This window comes from Anser cygnoides, chromosome 1 (genome assembly GCF_040182565.1).
Source record: "Anser cygnoides isolate HZ-2024a breed goose chromosome 1, Taihu_goose_T2T_genome, whole genome shotgun sequence".
Classification (NCBI taxonomy): Eukaryota; Metazoa; Chordata; class Aves; order Anseriformes; family Anatidae; genus Anser; species Anser cygnoides.
Window position 1 is genome coordinate 39,896,649 of NC_089873.1, and position 18,854 is coordinate 39,915,502.

Here is an 18,854-nt window from a genome sequence, read left to right on the forward strand (position 1 = left end):
GTCCAAATGCTGCTTGGACTCCAGCAGGCTCGGTGCTGTGACCACTGCCCTGGGCAGCCTGTCCCAGTGCCCGACCACCCTCTGGGTGCAGAACCTTTCCCTAACACCCAGCCTGACCCTCCCCTGTCCCAGCTCCATGCCGTTCCCCTCGGGTCCTGTCGCTGTCCCCAGAGAGCAGAGCTCAGCGCCTGCCCCTCCGCTCCCCTCAGTGAGGGAGCTGCAGGCCGCCATGAGGCCTCCCCTCAGCCTCCTCTTTTCCAGGCCGAACAGGCCCAGTGACCTCAGCCGCTCCTCATAGGTCTTCCCCTCTAGGCCCTTCACCATCTTTGTAGCCCTTCTCTGGGCACTCTCCAACAGTTTAATGCCCTTTTTGTACTGTGGCACCCAAACCGCCCACAGTGCTGGAGGTGAGGCCGCCCAGCGCAGAGCAGAGCGGGACAATCCCTTCCCTCGCCCGGCTGGCAGTGCTGGGCCTGATGCACCCCAGGGTGTGGGTGGCCCTCCTGGCTGCCAGGGCACGCTGCTGGCTCGTGTTCAGCTTGCTGTCAGCCAGAACCCCCAGATCCCTTTCTGTGGGGCTGCCCTCCAGCCTCTCACCCCCCCAGTCTGTATGTAAAGCCAGGGTGCCCCTTCCCAGGTGCAGAATCCAGCACTTGTTCTCATTAAACTTCGTATAGCTGGTGATTGCCCAGTCCTCTGATTTGTCAAGATCTCTCTGCGAGGCGTTTCCACCCTCAGTTGAGTCAACAGCTTCTCCCAATTGTTGTCTGCAAACATACTCAGAACACCTTCTAGTTCTACATCCAAGTCATTTATGAAAACATTGGAGAGACTCAGCCTTCTTCACTGATTGAAACAAGTTTTTTTTTTTTTTTTTAAAAAAACACTCTAAGCTCAGTTGTGTTAAATACTTGATAACAATTGGAAAAAAATACAAGATTATACCTGTTGTTGAATAAGGATAAAACCTGACAGCTTGACTTTCTGGTGTTTGAAACTTGGAGAAACTTTTTCTTGAGTAATGGTACGAAGGAAATAAACTGCATTGTGGAAAGTGCTCTGTTTTACAGATGTCCTCTTCTGAGCATGTTCCTGGTTCTTTGATTTCATCACGTTATAACAGAGGTGGATCTGTTACGCAGAGCAATATGGGATTACATTGCAGGAATAGGTGTGTGGAGCAATGCAGGACTTTCCAGTTAGGTGACCGCTGTGGCATGGAGTCAAAGAACCGGGGCACGGGGGTCACTTTGTCTTCTCCTGTGAAAGGAAAAGTTTGTCCTTCTGAGAGATCAGTGGATGGAAAATAATAAAAGCATGAATTGTTATACTGTTAGTAGTAGGGCTGCTTTGATGGCATGGAATAACTGGTATAATATGTTAGACGAAGTGTTTTTAGACTGAGGAGGTGTACTTTGATAATTAGTAAAATTATTGGCAGAAATGCAGGTCTACCAGAGCAACTCTGATACGGGCGGTTTGTCTGTTCCAGTGATTGATCGCTTCTTGGTTCAGACTTAATAGATCAGGTCCAAATACCAGAAGGTAAAACTGAAATGAATGTACAAAGTTGCAGAGTTTAAACAGGGACTGAATTTCAAAGCAGGTTTTTGGTAGGTACAAAGGGGGGATCATTTTTGGTAGAAAAAAGAAAACCTGCAATAGAGAACAGGAAAGAAGACTGAGTATTTGGAAGGGAATTTAATAAAGTGTTGGCAATAATCCTTCATGAGGGAGATTAGAGTAAGTAACCTCTAAAGGTCTCTTCCAAGCAGTATTTTTGTGATTACACCTGACAGTTTAGAAATTTCTTGCTTCTGTTGAAGAGAAATTTAAGAAATATATATACAACAGCAAGGAAAAGTAAAACAGATTTTTATTGGTATTTTTCAGTACTGTTAAGCTTACATACCAAAACTTGTAGCTTACTGGCCTGACTGCAGTTGTGATGATTTAAAAAATTTGATGAATGAGTAAGTTGAGAAAAAGAGATACGGATGTTTTAGTACTAAAGAAATGTAATCTCTCTTTCTGATAAAATGAGAAATTATTTTATTTTTAAAAATATGTATTTCTTGAAGCAGTGGTTGCTGCTTGGTTTGAAAACCTAACATTATTATAGAAAATTACTGTTACTTCTTACGTATTTCACTTCCCCAAAATCTTAGCTTGGTGTATTAGGGACTTTTCTATCTTCTCTTGAAGAGCTGTTTAAAAAAGAACTTTTTTATGTTGTTTATACGGTTCTTAGGAACTCTTATATAGAATGTAGCTTTGAAGAACCTGCTGAATCTTGACAGAAAAAATGTTAGTTTTATTATATTAAGAGCATTATCAGAATTTTATGAGGAGCGTTGCCCTTGGTTGTATTTCCGTTAACACTTAAATGCTGCAGTTTGGTGGGCAGTGCACAGTCCTGCAGGCCACTCTTATGTGACTCACACATTCTACATTTGCAGTGGAACCTTTGCTATTCAACCTGAGTGTATGTAGCTGCTGTTTAGTTTAAGGCTGCAATTTTAAATGTCTTTGGAGTTCATCTTTTGTAAACTAAAAAATGGACAGTTTAGTGTAAATTTAGGTTATCATTTCAACGTGCTTAGGTAACAAGTGGGGAAAAGACAAACTGTGTAAGAGAGCCTTCAAATGTTTTAAATGCTGTGTAGTGCTCAAACTTACTGCTTAGAGAATAGGTTTAATCAGTTCCAGTTTCTATTTTTTCTTGACTTATGTGAAAGACTCTTATCTTAGAAGGGGAAATAAAAGGAGAGGTAGGAAACTGTAACAACTGCTAGTTGATTGCTTCAACTTAAGTAGGTGAATCAAAATGCCAATATAACAGGAAATAAAATTTTAAAATCTTCTATTTCTTCTTTGTTATAGGTTGTATATGAGCAAGAAGGAGTTTGCATTCATTCATCCTGCGGAAAAAACGATGATCAGGACAACTTAATATCAGGAGTATTACGTGTCATAGAAAAGGTATTGGTGTGATACAGTTATGGAAACTTCTTATATTTGTTGGCCAAGCACAAAATGTATTAGGTAAATCTCAAATGTTCTCAAGTACTGGAACTCATTAATGAATGAACATTGCATAATGTTTGACACCGTCTGCATCATTTATATATATATATATATATGTACATATATCTATATCTATATATATATATATAAAAAATGTAAGTTATACCTGAATCATACTGTGGGTGTATAGGGAGATGTGTACTTTATGTAGATTGATTGTTTTTATTGTAGGAAAATGAAGTAATAGTAGACTGGAGGCCACTGGATGATACTTTGGATACTTCTAATATCCTCTGTGCTGGAAAGGTATGTTTGTTAGTTGTGAGTGTTTTTCTTTCTGTTTCCATTTTGTGGTAACTTTGGGGTAGATGATCTCAAAACTGGAAGGAAAATCTATTTCCATGACTATCGGTATTAATAGCTATGTGTAGGAATCGCATTTGTGGACTACAGCCTGGTTCGGGTTACTGGGGTATATATTTAGGCGATTGTGCTTGGTTCATACATGAAATAGAAGGGAACTATCTGCTTGAATAGTAAAGACCAAATGAATGTAAAGCAAATCACAGTCACTGGTCCCTCTGCATCTATTATGCTGGGTTCTGGTGATTCATTCTTCAAAACAGAGAGGCACTGTTCTAATGCAAAGTAAAGAAAAAAGTCTATGGAGGTTCCAAGAGCCAGTAATATTTAAGCAGTATTAAGAGAATGTGACTAAAGCAGAAAGATTAAAGTTTTACATTTAAATAGAGTTTTATGTTGGTAGAGTCTGTGAGAGAGGCTAGGATATTTTAGCACTAAATTTGAGTAAAACCTCTCAGTCTTTGTCATAAGTAAAATTTCCTGCGTTGAATTGTGTTGTTTCTTAGCTCAATTTTCATGTCTTGTGCTTTTTTAACGGTTACCTTTTTTGCTTAGGATTCCAGCTCTGTTGTAGAGTGGACTCCAGCTCCCAAAGAAAAACTTGCCCGAGGAGCAGACCGTCCAAATAGCTATGAAGCAGAATGGGACATGGTCACCACAGTCTCTTTTAAAAAGAAACCTCATTCAAATGGAGGTACTTCAAAAATAAACGGATTTTCATTTTTCTTTGTATTAACCTGTACCTGAAGAATTGTCTGCTATATACAGTATATGAGCGTAAAAAAACAAAAGCCCACAATGGAATACCTGTCTTCTGCTTCCAATCTCATTTCTTCTTTAAATTAGTAGAGAAGTGTATAGAAAGTAAATGTTAAATCTAACATCATGCTGTCAGGATCTTTAAATGATGCAGCAGTTTTATGTGCATTGTGCTCTTCTTAAATTCTTTCAAACAAATGGAATTTGAACGTGATGCTTTACTAGAAAGGAAAATGAAGAAGAAAAGTTGTTTACTCAAATGCATTTCAATATTGGAGCAGCAGGGGGAGATGGAATGTACAGATATATTGGTACTTGGGTCTCTTTATGTGAAAGCTTAGAAAACCTGTTTTTGTCTAGAGAAGGTACTTTGGCAAAATAATTTCATGGCTACATTATTCAGGTTACACTGTTGCAGTAGATGTGCTTAAAAAAAAATAAAAAATCTCCAGTCAGCTTTTCCCTCTGATTCTCTTAGTGTGTAACTGGAGACACTTGTTTCCCCCCCGTCTGTGATGGTTTTAAATGGTGCTAGCTGTCATATATGTTGTCATATGTCATTTATGAGTTCAGGGTTTGGACTTAAGATTGTGAAAGTTTGGGGGTGAAGCACAGTCTTTGTTTACAGAATACTTTTTTGCATTTTTAAGAGGTAGAGTACAGTGAGCGTTAGTGACAGGGATGATACTCTTTGTCACTTTCTGCTTATTTCCAGTTACTGTAATTTGATCAGGGTAGGGTGGGATATGTGCCAGTCCTTGTAGGCACTCTGGCAATTTTGTGTCCCACGGTAGCGTAACCAATCCTTTAAGTTTTTAATGTATACAGTCTTGCACAGTATTCTTGCATAGAGTGTATATATACTTGCACAGTAAGAGGTGTGGGCGAAGCTTTTCAATTCCTTCTTCTGTGTCTTGACTGCAGCCTGACAAGACATGTACGTGGTGTGCAGTGCACAGCATACAGTACTGTAATGTATATTACATTTAGCTCTAGTGAGTACTACTACCAGGCAGAGGTGCTGATGGGATTCATCTTGCTGCTGCTATTTGATACAGCAGTTACATACTTACCTGTTGGATTGCTTTCTTAAACTGTTGACAGAGCTTTAGGGAAGCAGTCTGACGGAACTGCTTATTATTTTAAGTCCATAGAAGACAAGAAGGCACAATGAGAAATCATTGTAGTAGTTACAGTACATTTTATTATTAGAACTAATGCTGGATTTTGAGTTTTGTGTGTGTTTTTTTTAGTTTGTTTTTAGAAACAGTGACAGATAAATCTTTGTAGTTGCTAATAATGGAAGTCAAACTAAAATCATGTGGTAATTTTGTTTTTAAGATGCTACAGCTCATGCAAACGGAGAAAGCAAGTGGTCGTTCCTGTTCAGTTTGGCAGATTTGAAATCAATCAAACAAAACAAAGAAGGCATGGGATGGTCTTATTTGGTGTTCTGTCTGAAGGATGATGTGAAGCTTCCAGCTCTTCACTTTCATCACGGAGATAGCAAACTCCTCATCAAATGCCTTGAAAATCATGTAGTGCTGAGTGAGTAAGTATCAGACAACTCTTAGTTCTGATTTAAAATATGGATTGTTTGTTTACTTTTTTAAAATTCTGCAGTGAGGTTCAGATTAATGCATCCTGATGTACTTTCATGTCCCTTTTCTATTAGTAGAATCAATTGTCAAGGTGACTAAACGTACACACTCAGAATGTGGGCTGAAGCTTTAAAACTTGGATCAATTTATAAACTAGCTCAGAATCTGCAGAAGTGTAGCTCCCTCTAGTGGATACAGAAGCTTCTCATGAACACTCAGATGATGTAAAGTTAAATCCTTCTTCATGAACCACTACGGTTAAATGGGATAACTTGTTTAAAATTTTGGATCTCCTACTATAAGTAAAATATCTGAGTATTGACATTGCTCTGTGAGTTAACTTAAAGTATTTTCAATGGAATCACTTTATATATAAATATTTTGCCTCAGAACTCAGTTCCCTTGTAATTTCTTGCTGTGGGGAATAGGTACTACATTTGATCTTTATTCTTCAAATCAGTTTTTTGAAGGTAAGCATAATTAGATCCTATCATGGTGTTAAATACCTGAGTTTTGTTATGTATTTATATTGTATTACCTCCAGGCTTTTTACCTGGATAAAAGCTTTTTTAACAGACATAGTGTAAACACAGAATAAAATAAAATGTACTGCTTTCATCTTATAGTCAGAAGTATAATTTAAAAAGGCAACAGGGTATCTAAGGGTAGGTAGAGCATGAAGAAACCATGATGTATTTCATCAGTATAACAGGTGTTGTGTTTTCAGATGTGGTTTTTTTAGCATCACTTGCAACAACATATTCTGATGAAAGATTTGAAGGCAGATAGTGAAGTGAATTTGAGAATGCTTATGGAGAACTGTTCTCATGTTGGGAGCATTGAGAAGGTCAGAATTTTCTTCTACAAGTAGTTAAAGCTGAAGCCTTGGTAATATTGTTAGGTTGGAGTGCAAGCCAATGGGATATGAGTGTAGTGTAGTCACTGAGTTGATTTGCAAAAGACTTTGGCAGTATGGTGGTGATTGAATTTGGGATACTCTGAAGTTGTCAACTGCTTGGAGAAGGTGGCACAGTCACTGAGATGAGCTGGTGAAATGGTACTGTTGGTAGCATTGTTGGTGGGCTTTTCAAGAGGGAAAGTTCATGAACACCAAAGCAGGAGGGCATTAAGGAGCCAAGGTAGAGGTAATTAAGAATATTCTCTATATAATTAGAGACTAGGAAATCCTGGATGGCAAATTTATTTACTTCCAGTTCTACAGAGTCATGTGGTACAAATAATTGTAATTCATATTGCTATGTAAAATTGGTGCTTCTTGGTGAGTCCCTGAATGGAAATGGAGCAGATAATGATTTTTGTTCCTGTTCAAAAGACTCTTTCACATGGTCTGTGGTGAGTGATTGGGCACTTCAACGTTCTTTTCTTTGATCCAGTAGATGTTCGATTCTTGCCCTTCATAGCCTCTTGCCAGGTAACGTGGATGTTCCTGCTGGGACAGTGCAAAGCAACATTTCTCCTCAGGCTGAGGAGAAAAGTGTAGAAAGAGAGGCTCTCATGTTGGTTCTTAAAAGAAGGCAGTGCGTAGAGCTTGTGCAGTCTGATCCAGCAGGTGTGCCCACTGGAGGGTTCAGGAGTGCTTACCAGATAGAGTTCCCTAGCCAGGGAAGACGGGGAAACTTGAGGGCATGTTCAGGCATTTGGCATGTGCTGAGCTCCGTAGTATAGCTGCCTGAAAAAGTACTGAGTGTTGCAGAATGGTACAGCAGATAGTTTGGAAACTTTAAATCAAAAAGCTGATGCAGCTATGGAAATTAAATTTGCATGAAGTCAAGCACTGAGTTGAACAGGAACTTCGAGTTTTAGTTTTCCTACTTAGATTCCTCTTTTCCAGTTAAGATCTGTTTTTGGCACCAAAGTCTTTTCTGTGGTCTAGTCACATATGATTCTTTTATGATTCTTTTCTTTTTTTTTTTTAAAAAAAAAAAAAGATTATGCCACAACTTGTGCAAGTGGCGAACTTTATTTTTTAAACGTTCCTGTCCTTTCCTAATAGTTACTTATGCTTTAATATATAGTGTATGTAAGCTAACAGTCTCTTTTAGGGAAAGATGCTTACTCAGTTTTCTGAATTGCATAGGGAAGTACATGGCAATGTAATTACTTGTTCTTCCAGCCTCTACATCTATCTAGATAGCAGGTACTGATGTTATGACAGAGCAGTCTCCTAAAATACCTTTCTATTACCTCAAAGCTTTTTGCATTTCTTTAACACCATTATAAAATGTCATGTCATTGCTGAAATTGGTATGTGTGAAGTAACTGAACCTGAACAAGATACTTGTAATCTCTTGCTTTAGAGATTTTTTTTTTTTCCTAGTTTGGCTGCACCAGGGTAATATTGAGGAAAATGCCACACTGATGACCCTTTCTAAGCAGTAGTATTATGAATAAATGTTTATTGAAGTGTCTAGCTCACAGATATGTTTTGAACATTATCCAAGTAGCTGCCCATATTGAACAAGCTGTCCAGAGCAAATGTTTAATTAAAATGGAAATATTGTACAAAATTTTTGTTCTTTTAGTTAGGAAAAGGCATAGTACATGACTCAGCCTGTGCCCCTGTGCTGCTTTTTTAGCACAAGCCAGTTGAGCTTCATTAACTGTTGCTGCTTCATATCTGTGACTATGGTGTGTGGCTGTTCCAAAATGAGATCTCTTGTCGGATTTCATATCCGTCAGTGTTAACAGTGTCCTGTCATGTTGGAATTGAAGACAGATAAGGCTTATTAAAAAATTCTTATCATTGACTTTAATAACATGGCAGATGATGCAGGTACTCATAAAAATAAAAGTATTTTTTTCTTTCTAAAACTACAAATAGTGGATTTAAACTTTGTGAGAGAACAACAGAAAAACATATTTTGTAAATGTAAGTCTGTTCAGTGGATTAGGATCAGATGGCAAAATGCTTAGTTTTCTCCAGCCTGGCTACTAACTCCAAGGCTTGTACGTCAGAGTGACTTCTGAACTGTTCTCTCTGCTGTAATATATTAAGCTGTAAACTGTGGTGATTCAGAAGCCAAATAATGAATTGATCAGGTGTCCATACCAGAGGAGTGAAGAGGATGTAGAGGGAATGAGAACAAAAAAAAAATGGATTAAAGAAAAAGGAGCAGCATAGTCCCAGCTACCTTTGCTATAGTTTTCATCTGACTGTGCAAGCCTGAAGTACAAGACTATAAAAAAGAAAAAAACAACCCCCAGAACAGTGAATTAAGTCAAATCAGTTGTGTTCATTTAGCATTTGGAGTCTGCACAAAAATATGTTTGTGTGGCTGTAATGAGGTGTTCCTGTTTCACAATACAGTGGCTGCGGTGTTGATAAACTCTTACTGATATGAATTTTAAAAATACGTTGACAGTAGCTGTTGTAGTACTGTTGGTTAGAAATTTGTTGATGTGCTTTCGTACATTGAAAGGCAGTTTGGATTCCTTTATGTAATGTTTTACAGTATATCTTAATGTAAGATTTACTGATCAGTAGAAAGAATTTCTTAACTGCTTATGGTGACATGGGTTCTTTCCATTTGCCCAGTTACATTAGAGGTGTTTCAGTGTGTGTATTGGGGTTGACTGTCTCTCACTCAATTTCCTTTCCTGTGTCACCTCTCTTTGTCCACTATCAAGCGTAGAAAATACTTGCTCTGAAAAATAACTTTTACAACTCACATGTAATTTCTCAGTACAGCATTGTAATATTTTGAAAACCTAAAGAATGTAATTGAGAATGAGTATGACTAATCTTATGGAACATGAAAGTCCTGTTGTATATGTTAGCATATGGACTTTTGCCAAGAATGATCTTGTATCAAGCCTGTTTTCCTCGCACAAAACATGAAATGTGACTTCCAAAACCTTTAAAAGTTCTAAAACATTTTCAGGAAAAACTGGTGGTACTTACAGAAACACCATGCTTTGATTTTCTCGCAGATCTCCACAGGATAAACGAATTCTTCTTGTGAATTCTCAGAACAAGTCTCTGTCTCAGTCTTTTGAAAATCTCCTTGATGAACCATCATATGGCTTACTGCAAGTACGCGTTGTTTGACTTTTTTTTTTTTATTCTGAACCATTTATTGAAAGAAAAAAGCCAACCTTTCTGTATCATAAATATCCCCTGAATCATTGCCATTCTGGAACCGTTGATAGTATCCTAAAACAAATGTTTGCTATAGAAAGTACGCTTAATTGTAAGTTTAGTATGCTACTCCTTTCTTTACCTCTCTGTGGACTATTTCAAACCTATTCAAGTTAATTTTGCCTGTGTACATTTAGGTACAAATAGTTTTAGAAATCGAAAGAAGGAAAAAATGTAGGTGTTATCAAAATGTATCAACTAGGATTTCCTAAGCTTTCCTTGACCAAATATTCTTTTTCTGTTTTCTAACAGTTTTGAAGGGATACTGGAAATACACCAGCAAAAAGCACAGTATTGCTTAAAAGGTTTTTAATCTTAAAACTGGTTGTCATTAGGTGGAGTTTGTGGCCTTATGAAAGTTAGCAGCAAAATTTCTAGTGATTGAATGAGGCCAGAGTTCTGCCCCACTGGTTCATTTAATTAAAAAAAATCTTCATAAGTGAATTGCATTAGTTTCTCAACTTACTTATCAGAAAAAAGTTTTGTGTGATACTGCTAGCAGAGTATGTGGTGTTTCAAGATGCTTTTCCTCTGCAGGTAGAGAAGGTAGGCAGATGGAAGATGTTTTGTGGCGTTAATCACAGGAAAGTAAACACTAAATCTGATCTTATACATACATCAGCATACTGCTATCCAACCTTTCAAATCAATCAGTAGTATTATCTTAATACTTACGATCTCATACTTCTTTTTATTGTATAATGAATGTACTGTATGAAAGTACTTATACATGAGACTTCAATAGCTTTGAGACTTACTATAGATGTTAATACTTTCTGTCTACGTTGAGTACAAGAATTCCAAATAATCTGAGTTTTTTCATATTTTGCTTGTTTTCCTTATTATAACACAGAAATGGAAGAAAGATCCATACACAGTAACAATGGGAAGATTTTCCAAAGTCACAAACTATATTTTTGACAGTTTCCGATTAAGTGACCCTTCAACTCAACGGCGACCACCCTCAGAAATGGCAGACTTTCTCAATGATGCTATTCCAGGGCTAAAGATAAATCAGCAGGAAGAACCAGGATTTGAAGTCATTACACGAGTGAGTGTGTAAACGAATATGATACAGATACGTTGGTTCTTTTTATGTGTACGTTTAAAGGAACTGTAGGACTTGAAGCTTGATGAGTTGTAGTGTTTGTTTGGCAGCTGTGGCATGTTCTGCCCTGCCATTTGCTGATGAGATTAGGATCAGCAGCCACTTCTTGAATATCAGTTTTATCCCTGCAAGTACAAGTTTTGTTTAAAAAGAAAATTGTCACAGCTGAAACAGGGAAAATCCTGATTATCCTTATCTTGTAGAATAACTGCCCTACAAACCGAGCTGTCTCGCTTCATGCTTAGTGTTCCCTCTGTGGTCAGATAGAGAGCAGTATTAAGTAAAACTGGGGTATGCAAGCTAATACCTAACTTTCATGGCTGATCACTTTAACTTTTCAATTTGTTTTAAGAGATCTAAGATGGTTTAAAAACATTAAAAATGAAATATTTAATTGGATGATTAATGTCTGTGGTGTATAAATGTACAGATTGATGTATCACTTGAACCAAAACTAGAATGAACTTGTAATTGTGTCATGAATCGCTTTTGTGGGCTCCTGTTGTTGTCTTCTACAGATCAGTGGAAAAGCTGTATTTTTAAATGCTTGTGATTACTATTCAAGCAGCTCATGTTTCTAGTGTTTCACTGTTTTGTCAGTTTTTCCTTGAGCTCAAAATAGTGTTAATGGCTTGCCAGTAACAGTATGAACTACGTATGAACTACATATTAAAAACAATACTGACCTGTTTGTGTTAATCTGGCTAATGCCTTTGACTTCTCAAAGTCAAAAACTTTGAAAATGTGAAAAACAAATTGGTTTGGTGGTTACTATCATTGAAATGATTCTAGGAAATAAGGTTCAGCTGTCTGCTGAGTTCTTTGGTGCTTCAACATGCAACTTGGAGTGAGACTAAGAGCTGAACTATGGAACTTTAGGCATTAGGAGTTCTGAAACAATTTTGTTTTTAAGGGATAGTGTACTTCATTTGATCTTAGAGCCACACTGTTTGGACTGTGTGGGCATAACATCTGCAAACCTGAGTTTGTTCTCTCTTAAGAGAACGTGCTTTTGAAGGGAAGCTCCCTGTTGACCTTGTTTGCTGTGCTGCACATACCTAATGCAATTCTGGTTGCTTAGAGGCATTCAGTCCATGGGACTAGGCTGAAGTCAGTTCAGAGGTGTCTGGGGATGGTGGAAAGCTATTTAAAACACACAACCTCCTCCAAAATCTGCAATAGTAGCATAGATAGCCAGGTTCTTAGCGCAAAGTGTCTTGTTCTTTCTGCCTGTATTGGTCCACGCTACTTGCTAATGTAGATTTACTAACTGTAAGGATCTATGGCTAATTTGAATATGCACATGGAAAAACATAGTTGAACTAAACATAAGGAACTGGCAAGCTTGTAGTATTTGTGTGCTTGTTCAAAAATACCGAAGCATTTCATTGGGATTCATATAACACCTTTGTGTTTGTTTCAGATTGATCTAGGAAAACAACCTGAAGTTAGTAGAAGAGAGCCTGTGTCAACCGAAGAATGGGCTAAGAATATGGATTCTGAAGGAAGAATTTTAAATGTTGACTACATAAAGCAATCAATATTCAAAGGGGTAACTTGTTTTTCTAAAGTCGGCAAGACCTGTGGCTGGCTTCTGGCCCCTTTTTTCTCCATTCCAAACCATGGTTATACTGTATTCTTTATATATGTAATGTTTTATATGCAGGACTTCAGGCACAAGCCAGGCGGTATTGTTGGAGAGACTTTATAAAAAATGATTTAATGTTAATTGAATACCTCCTGAGTCTTGCTACCAGACATTGTGCTGTAGAAGTAGAGAGATCTTACGGTGGATGGCTAAAGGGTGTGAGCTGGAAAGACAGAGGCCTGAGTGATTGAGGGGAGAAATCAAAGTGCCTTTCAGAAAAACACTGCAATGTTAGGCTATCTCTTTTATTCTTTTCTTCTTAAGGGTGTTTTCTTTTTCCAACAAAAGCTTCTTTCTTTGCTGAGCAGTTTACCTGGATTTTTCCTTCAGTACTCATCATCTGCTGATATTTATTATTGAACTGCAACATGAATGTGAATTCAGTCTCAGCAGCACAATTTTAAAAAAATTTAACTATACTGTAGCTATTCTACCCTATATACTTGTTTTTTTTTTTAAACAGAAGTGTTTTTTTAAAGGGAATCCAGCTGCCTTAATCATGCATTCTTTGTGCACCTGTCAGTGCATGTGTATAAGCATGCCGTCTCCTGTTCTGGGAGTTTAAGCAGGGATAGAGAATAATAACATTGAAATTACAGACTTTTTCTTAAAAATACATATTAAGGAATGTACTGTGAAGAGGGAAAAGCAAAACTGAGGCCCTTTACAGCTTGTTTGACTGTTCTTTCATATACTTTTGCCCTGAGGCATCCAGTTGAGGACCCTTCATGACGATTCCTATAAACTTTTTTTCCCAGCAGCTGAAGTTTCCCTGTCCTCTCTGTTGTCCGTTGCCAGAGGAGTGAGTGCCCAGTGTTATTCGTGACTCTGGAACCAATGTAACTTCCAATACGTTAAATGCAGATTCTCTTATAAGAGCATGATTCTCCTAAATTGTTTGCATGTTACTGGAAAAGTTCCAGTTACTGCTTGGCTAGAGCACCAAATTTCAGTGGCTGATGATATTTGCAGCAATATCTGCCTTGCCTCAACTTAATGGTAAGTGAAGAAATACAGTGAGGCATCAAGCATTGTGTCCCCAGCATGCAGACTAGCCTTGGACTGGTAAATTCTGGAGTGTTCTAGCAGAAATGCTTTATTCTTGTGACTGTACTGCAGGAGTTGGAAGAATCTCTTTTGATAAGTGGTATAGGATTCAGCTACTGCATTTTTATCATATAGAAATGAATTTTACTTAGATTTCTGGAAAATAGTGTCCTTGAGTAGACAGTGGTATTTTTGATTGGATGGAAGGTTCATCTGCATGTTGGCCATATCTTGTTAGATGTAACTATTTGTTTAAAAAAAGTAAAATTAAATAAAAGGCTAGTACTCAAGAGCAGTTTGTGGAGAGAGCAAAAGTTTGGCAGTTACACAGCATCATGTTTAAATATATAAATTTTAAAGGTACTTTTTTTTTTTTTAACTTCGTAGTATCTGTGATGCCCTTAAGGTTTTTATTCCAAGCAGTGAAGCAAAAATATATAAAGAAACACCTTTTGTAAAGTTTGCTTTATGTTCTAAGGATAAATCGAGTGCTTCTGTGGTTTGTGGGACATGTTAAACTGGTTTTCATTCCAGTTTTTTTACTAGTGTAAGTTGTATTGCTTCTTAATCATATTCTCTCCCTCTTTTTCCTGCAACTGTGTTACGTAGTTAGCAGATAAGATTTGACTACAATATAGAAAGAGAAAACAGATTTTTTTTAATGTTGCTACTTCGAGAAGCATTGTATTCATATAGAAGCATTTCCTCCCAAAATTGAAATGGTCTTTTTGTTAATGTTTCATATCTATTTTTTCCTAGGGACTCTGCCATACTTTAAGAAAAGAGGCATGGAAATTTCTTCTGGGATATTTTCCTTGGAATAGCACTAAAGAAGAGAGAGCAAATTTGCAAAAGAGGAAAACGTGAGTACGGTTTTATTAAGTTACAAAATACATGAAAAATTTCTTTTAAAACACATCTTTAGAGACAGCTTTTAAAGTTCGTTCAATGCAGTGAAGTGTTTGATAGACCTTAAAAAGATTGTTCTATTAAAGGAAAGTAAAAATGTTACATAAACAGATTGCTCATAGCCTGTTTGGTCCAAATAACAAGTGGAATGAACGCTTAAATTAAAAAAAAAAAAAAAAAAAGAGTAATGATTGAGCATGTTTTGGTTTCAAAATGATCTTTCTTCTTCAGGGATGAATATTTCAGGATGAAACTGCAGTGGAAATCTGTCAGTGAGGAACAGGAAAAACGAAATTCAAGATTAAGAGACTACCGGAGTCTTATAGGTAAATTTAGTTTCAGAAACATCTAACTATGAATTCTCAAACACGTACAATTCAACATGAAATTGAAGAAATATAATCTTGAGTAACGTGCATGAAGAAACGCTAAAAAATAACATGCTGCTATTCTCAAAGGTGTCTTAAATTCTGTTATACGCTCAACATTAAAACTTCTTTAACCGGTGTAATTCAGAGCTTTACACCTTAGTATTACAGAAAGGTTGGACTTTTTTACTTCCTTAATAGCAAAATGCTTTTTACTTCATGTTGTTACATAATTTAATTCTACTTGAAATTTTCATTAAATTAATGGTGATGTAACAAGGATTTTCTATGCTTCTTTATATTTTAAAATTTCTGACAGGGATTTGTACATAAGCATTCTGACTTTTTTTCAGGTACTTTATTAAATTTCACAAAGTTCTGCTGACTGTATTAGCAATTTGTATCCTTAGTCCTTTTTGGTGGTAATGAGATGAGTGATTTGGTGGTACCAATACTTAAGACTACTAAACGTATAAATAACTGTTTCTGGATATAGGGTAAGATTTTTATGATAACTCTGAATTATCAACTAAACTTACTCAGCAAATTATTCAACAGACAATCTAGAGGTTGAGAAGGGTCTTAGATTAGTAAACTGCCTTATTAGAGTCTGTGTGCTTGTATGTGTTAACAGGAGATAACTTTTGGAGTTCAAAAAAGGCTGAAGTTCTGTTGCAATTGAAGCAGTTCTGTTCCAAGAATTTGAAACGTAAAAGAGAATAGGCTTTCGTAAACTAAATCCAACCCTACAGAATAGTCCCTTTCTTTCAAGTGCGCTCAATTTTGCTTGTTTCAATACATTAGTTTTGAATTTCAAATTATTAAAGAATATACTGTGTGTTTGGTATGTTTGAAGCATGAGAACTGTCTGATGAAGCAGGTGGTTTCACCTCAATATGGGTTATAGGAACTTGTTAAAAAATATAATGTGCTGTAGTGAACTATAACAGTGTCTTTTTGCTGATGTTGTCGTAACTTCCCTACTGTGCCTTATGCTGAATATCATAAGTATTCATAAATAACATTGCATCTATAACTTACATAAAATTGTTCTTAATCCCTGTAAGTAAAGAACATGTCCTCTGAATCATAATCAGTAATTATTCCATTAACAAGTTTAACTTTTTTTTTTTTTAAAGAAAGGGTTTCAAATCCATTTACAAGTGAATCTTTTCATTCAAGACAGGAAGGATTATTTTACTTTATTTCAAAATGACATTCAGTGATGTAGTTGTTGTCTTACAGTATTCAAACCTTTGCAACATTGTTTGACAAAAAAATCACTTAAACTATCCTGAATTCATTAGATGCTGGCTTTGTAGAACATGTTTTGAAAATGTTTATAACTCTGAACTGTTTTTAGAGAAAGATGTAAACAGGACAGATAGAACAAACAAATTCTATGAAGGTGAAGATAATCCAGGATTGATTTTACTTCATGATATTTTGATGACCTATTGCATGTATGACTTTGACTTAGGTAAGTTGCATTCCTCTGAACTTAGTCTTTTTAGATTCTGATTTACAGCTTTAATTGTGTTAAGGACAGTTAATACAATTCAACTTGTTTTAATTACAATACTTTCTTCAAATGTCAATGTTTATATTTTAATAATGTAAATAACTTTGTTTCCTGTCTGCTGCTTCTTCCTCTCTTCTATTTAATATCACAGGCATCTGAATTCAGCTGAGTTGGGGTTAGGACTTAAGTGGCAGTCTGCCTTCACAGTAGCTTTACTGTTGTTTTCGTAGAGTTGAAGCAAGTTTGCTTTTCAGAGTTTTATCTGGGGTTGGATATTTGGAGTTTGAGCATTATATACATTTTTAAGACTGATACACTAATTACGATTATAAACCAGCTGCCACTGCTGTATTTAAAGCTCAGCATGCTTAACCAGCTATTTGTAAACATGAGTGTTGTTATGAATACTCCAAAAGCTGATTCTCAAGGAGTACACTTAGCACTCTGTCAAAAACTATGATATAGAGTATGCATCTGTTGCGGAAGGAAGAGTTCATAACTTCTTCCTTTAATTACAGTATAGCTGAGATGTCTGTCTTGACTTTTTTTACTTGTCTTGGGAGGGAAAAGAGATTTCTAGCTGGTTCCCCTTCCTTCACCCCTGGCATGACATTGGGCTGTTCTGTACTTGCAGGTTGGCTGGTATTCTGTTTCAGAAAAGTGTTGGGATTCTAAAAGTCTGCTTTGACAGATTTTGAATGCGCAAAGTAGGAACTAATCTTTAATTGCTAATAAACTTGCTGCAGAGAGTAGTACTTGCCAGATTTTGTCCCTTCTGTCAAGTCTGTAAAGCCACTTGATCTTTTGGCTTGAAAAAGGGAAAATTAGAAAAGACTCTGTCTAAAAGTACAGCTCTTCCCTGTCTTCCCACATTTCTATCTGCATTAGCATGCAGTGACATATATCTTAGTGAAATAAAGGCTTGTTCACCACCTACACAGTGGTGGAAAAATTATTTAGATGGCTTAAAATTATGCAGGGGAGAAGTCTTATGTTTTATAAACAAACAAGAGTAATGGAAATGCGGTACCTTTGACACCACTCACTGTCCAGGGTTTATAAGCTACTCAATTGTTGATACAATGCTGTTGATACAACCTATTGATACAACATTTTTCCGAATGAATTCCTCAAGTCAAATATTAATAAAACTGTTTTTGATCGTTAAGGGACTTAAGCTGTCTTGAACAGCATTTTCTCTGGATTTATTTTAATTGGCTTGTAGTATTAAATTCAGGGAGCAGAACTTTTCTTTTGACCTTTTTGAATTATTTATCTGTTTTCCGTTCCTTTCTCTGTTTTTCCTTCTCACACCTGCTCCTATTTTCACATTCATTGACTCCAGTTCTCTTTGGTTACTCAGTTATAATTGCATTGTGAAGAAGTGCAAACAGCCAAGCTTGAGTCTAAGTGAGAAATGTAATGTTGTGTTAAACCAACCACTGATGATAGACATGCACATCAATTATTTTCTCCCTTGCTTAGAAAAGTCTCCAGCAGCAGTGGGGCAGTAGATAAGTTGACTATAGCAGCAGTTGTAAGGTAGCTGAGAGGGTGAGAAGGAAGGGGAAACAACGAGCCCTAAAAATCCTTTTCTTCTACTCTTCTTAAGTGTGCTGTTAAGTACAATTATAGTGTCTGTACAAACCTGAAATGCAAAACTTGTTTTGCTTGGTTATTCAACACACTTGAAAAAAATTAACTGTTTAACTGTTGAATTTAACTAAATTCCTATCTGCCTTTTTTGTCTCCATCGAGGTTATGTCCAGGGAATGAGCGACTTGCTTTCACCTGTCTTGTATGTTATGGAGAATGAAGTAGATGCCTTTTGGTGCTTTGTGTCGTACATGGATCAAATGGTAAAAATAAGTTGTTTTTTTTTGGCTTGCATAAAACAAAAAAGGAAACCTAAAGCTTCAGATAGCATTTGGGCTTAATTTTTTTAAAAAAATGAAGTTTATAAAACAAAATACTTTTAAAACAAAGATCATCTTAAGTTTGAAGCCAACTTTTTTGATTGTTGACAGAAATTACAGTGGGTTGATGGTATTCTTACTACACAATACAGATGAATTTAGCTAGTACTCAAAAAAAATTCCGAGGTAACTCAGAGCCAGAGTGCCCAAATTCATATCAATCAGGAGTCCTCCAGAAGGATTTTGTACAGGGTAATGGTTCTCTGTCAGAACTGCCTTTTGGTACTTGTTAAATGGAATTTAGACTTCCCAGAAACAGAAGCTTTTCTGAATTGTGCCTGTGGTGAAACAGTATGTGGTACAGCACATAAAAACTGGTACAGCAATAAAAGAAAAGTTTTTTTTGTTTGAGTACAGTGATGCTGCA

At 36.6% G+C, this 18,854-nt stretch overlaps 1 protein-coding gene across 1 annotated transcript in view; it reads left to right on the top strand.

The window, feature by feature from the left end:
- TBC1D15 (TBC1 domain family member 15) overlaps positions 1–18,854 on the top strand; it is a 33,049-nt gene that overhangs the window by 8,713 nt on the left and 5,482 nt on the right. The window contains exons 2-12 of the mRNA XM_048065402.2: positions 2,884–2,982; positions 3,259–3,333; positions 3,946–4,084; positions 5,491–5,701; positions 9,702–9,804; positions 10,763–10,960; positions 12,441–12,569; positions 14,472–14,575; positions 14,853–14,947; positions 16,353–16,469; positions 18,270–18,370. Of these exons, the coding sequence (XP_047921359.1) occupies positions 2,884–2,982; positions 3,259–3,333; positions 3,946–4,084; positions 5,491–5,701; positions 9,702–9,804; positions 10,763–10,960; positions 12,441–12,569; positions 14,472–14,575; positions 14,853–14,947; positions 16,353–16,469; positions 18,270–18,370 (1,371 nt within the window). The remainder of the gene's footprint in view (positions 1–2,883; positions 2,983–3,258; positions 3,334–3,945; positions 4,085–5,490; positions 5,702–9,701; positions 9,805–10,762; positions 10,961–12,440; positions 12,570–14,471; positions 14,576–14,852; positions 14,948–16,352; positions 16,470–18,269; positions 18,371–18,854) is intronic.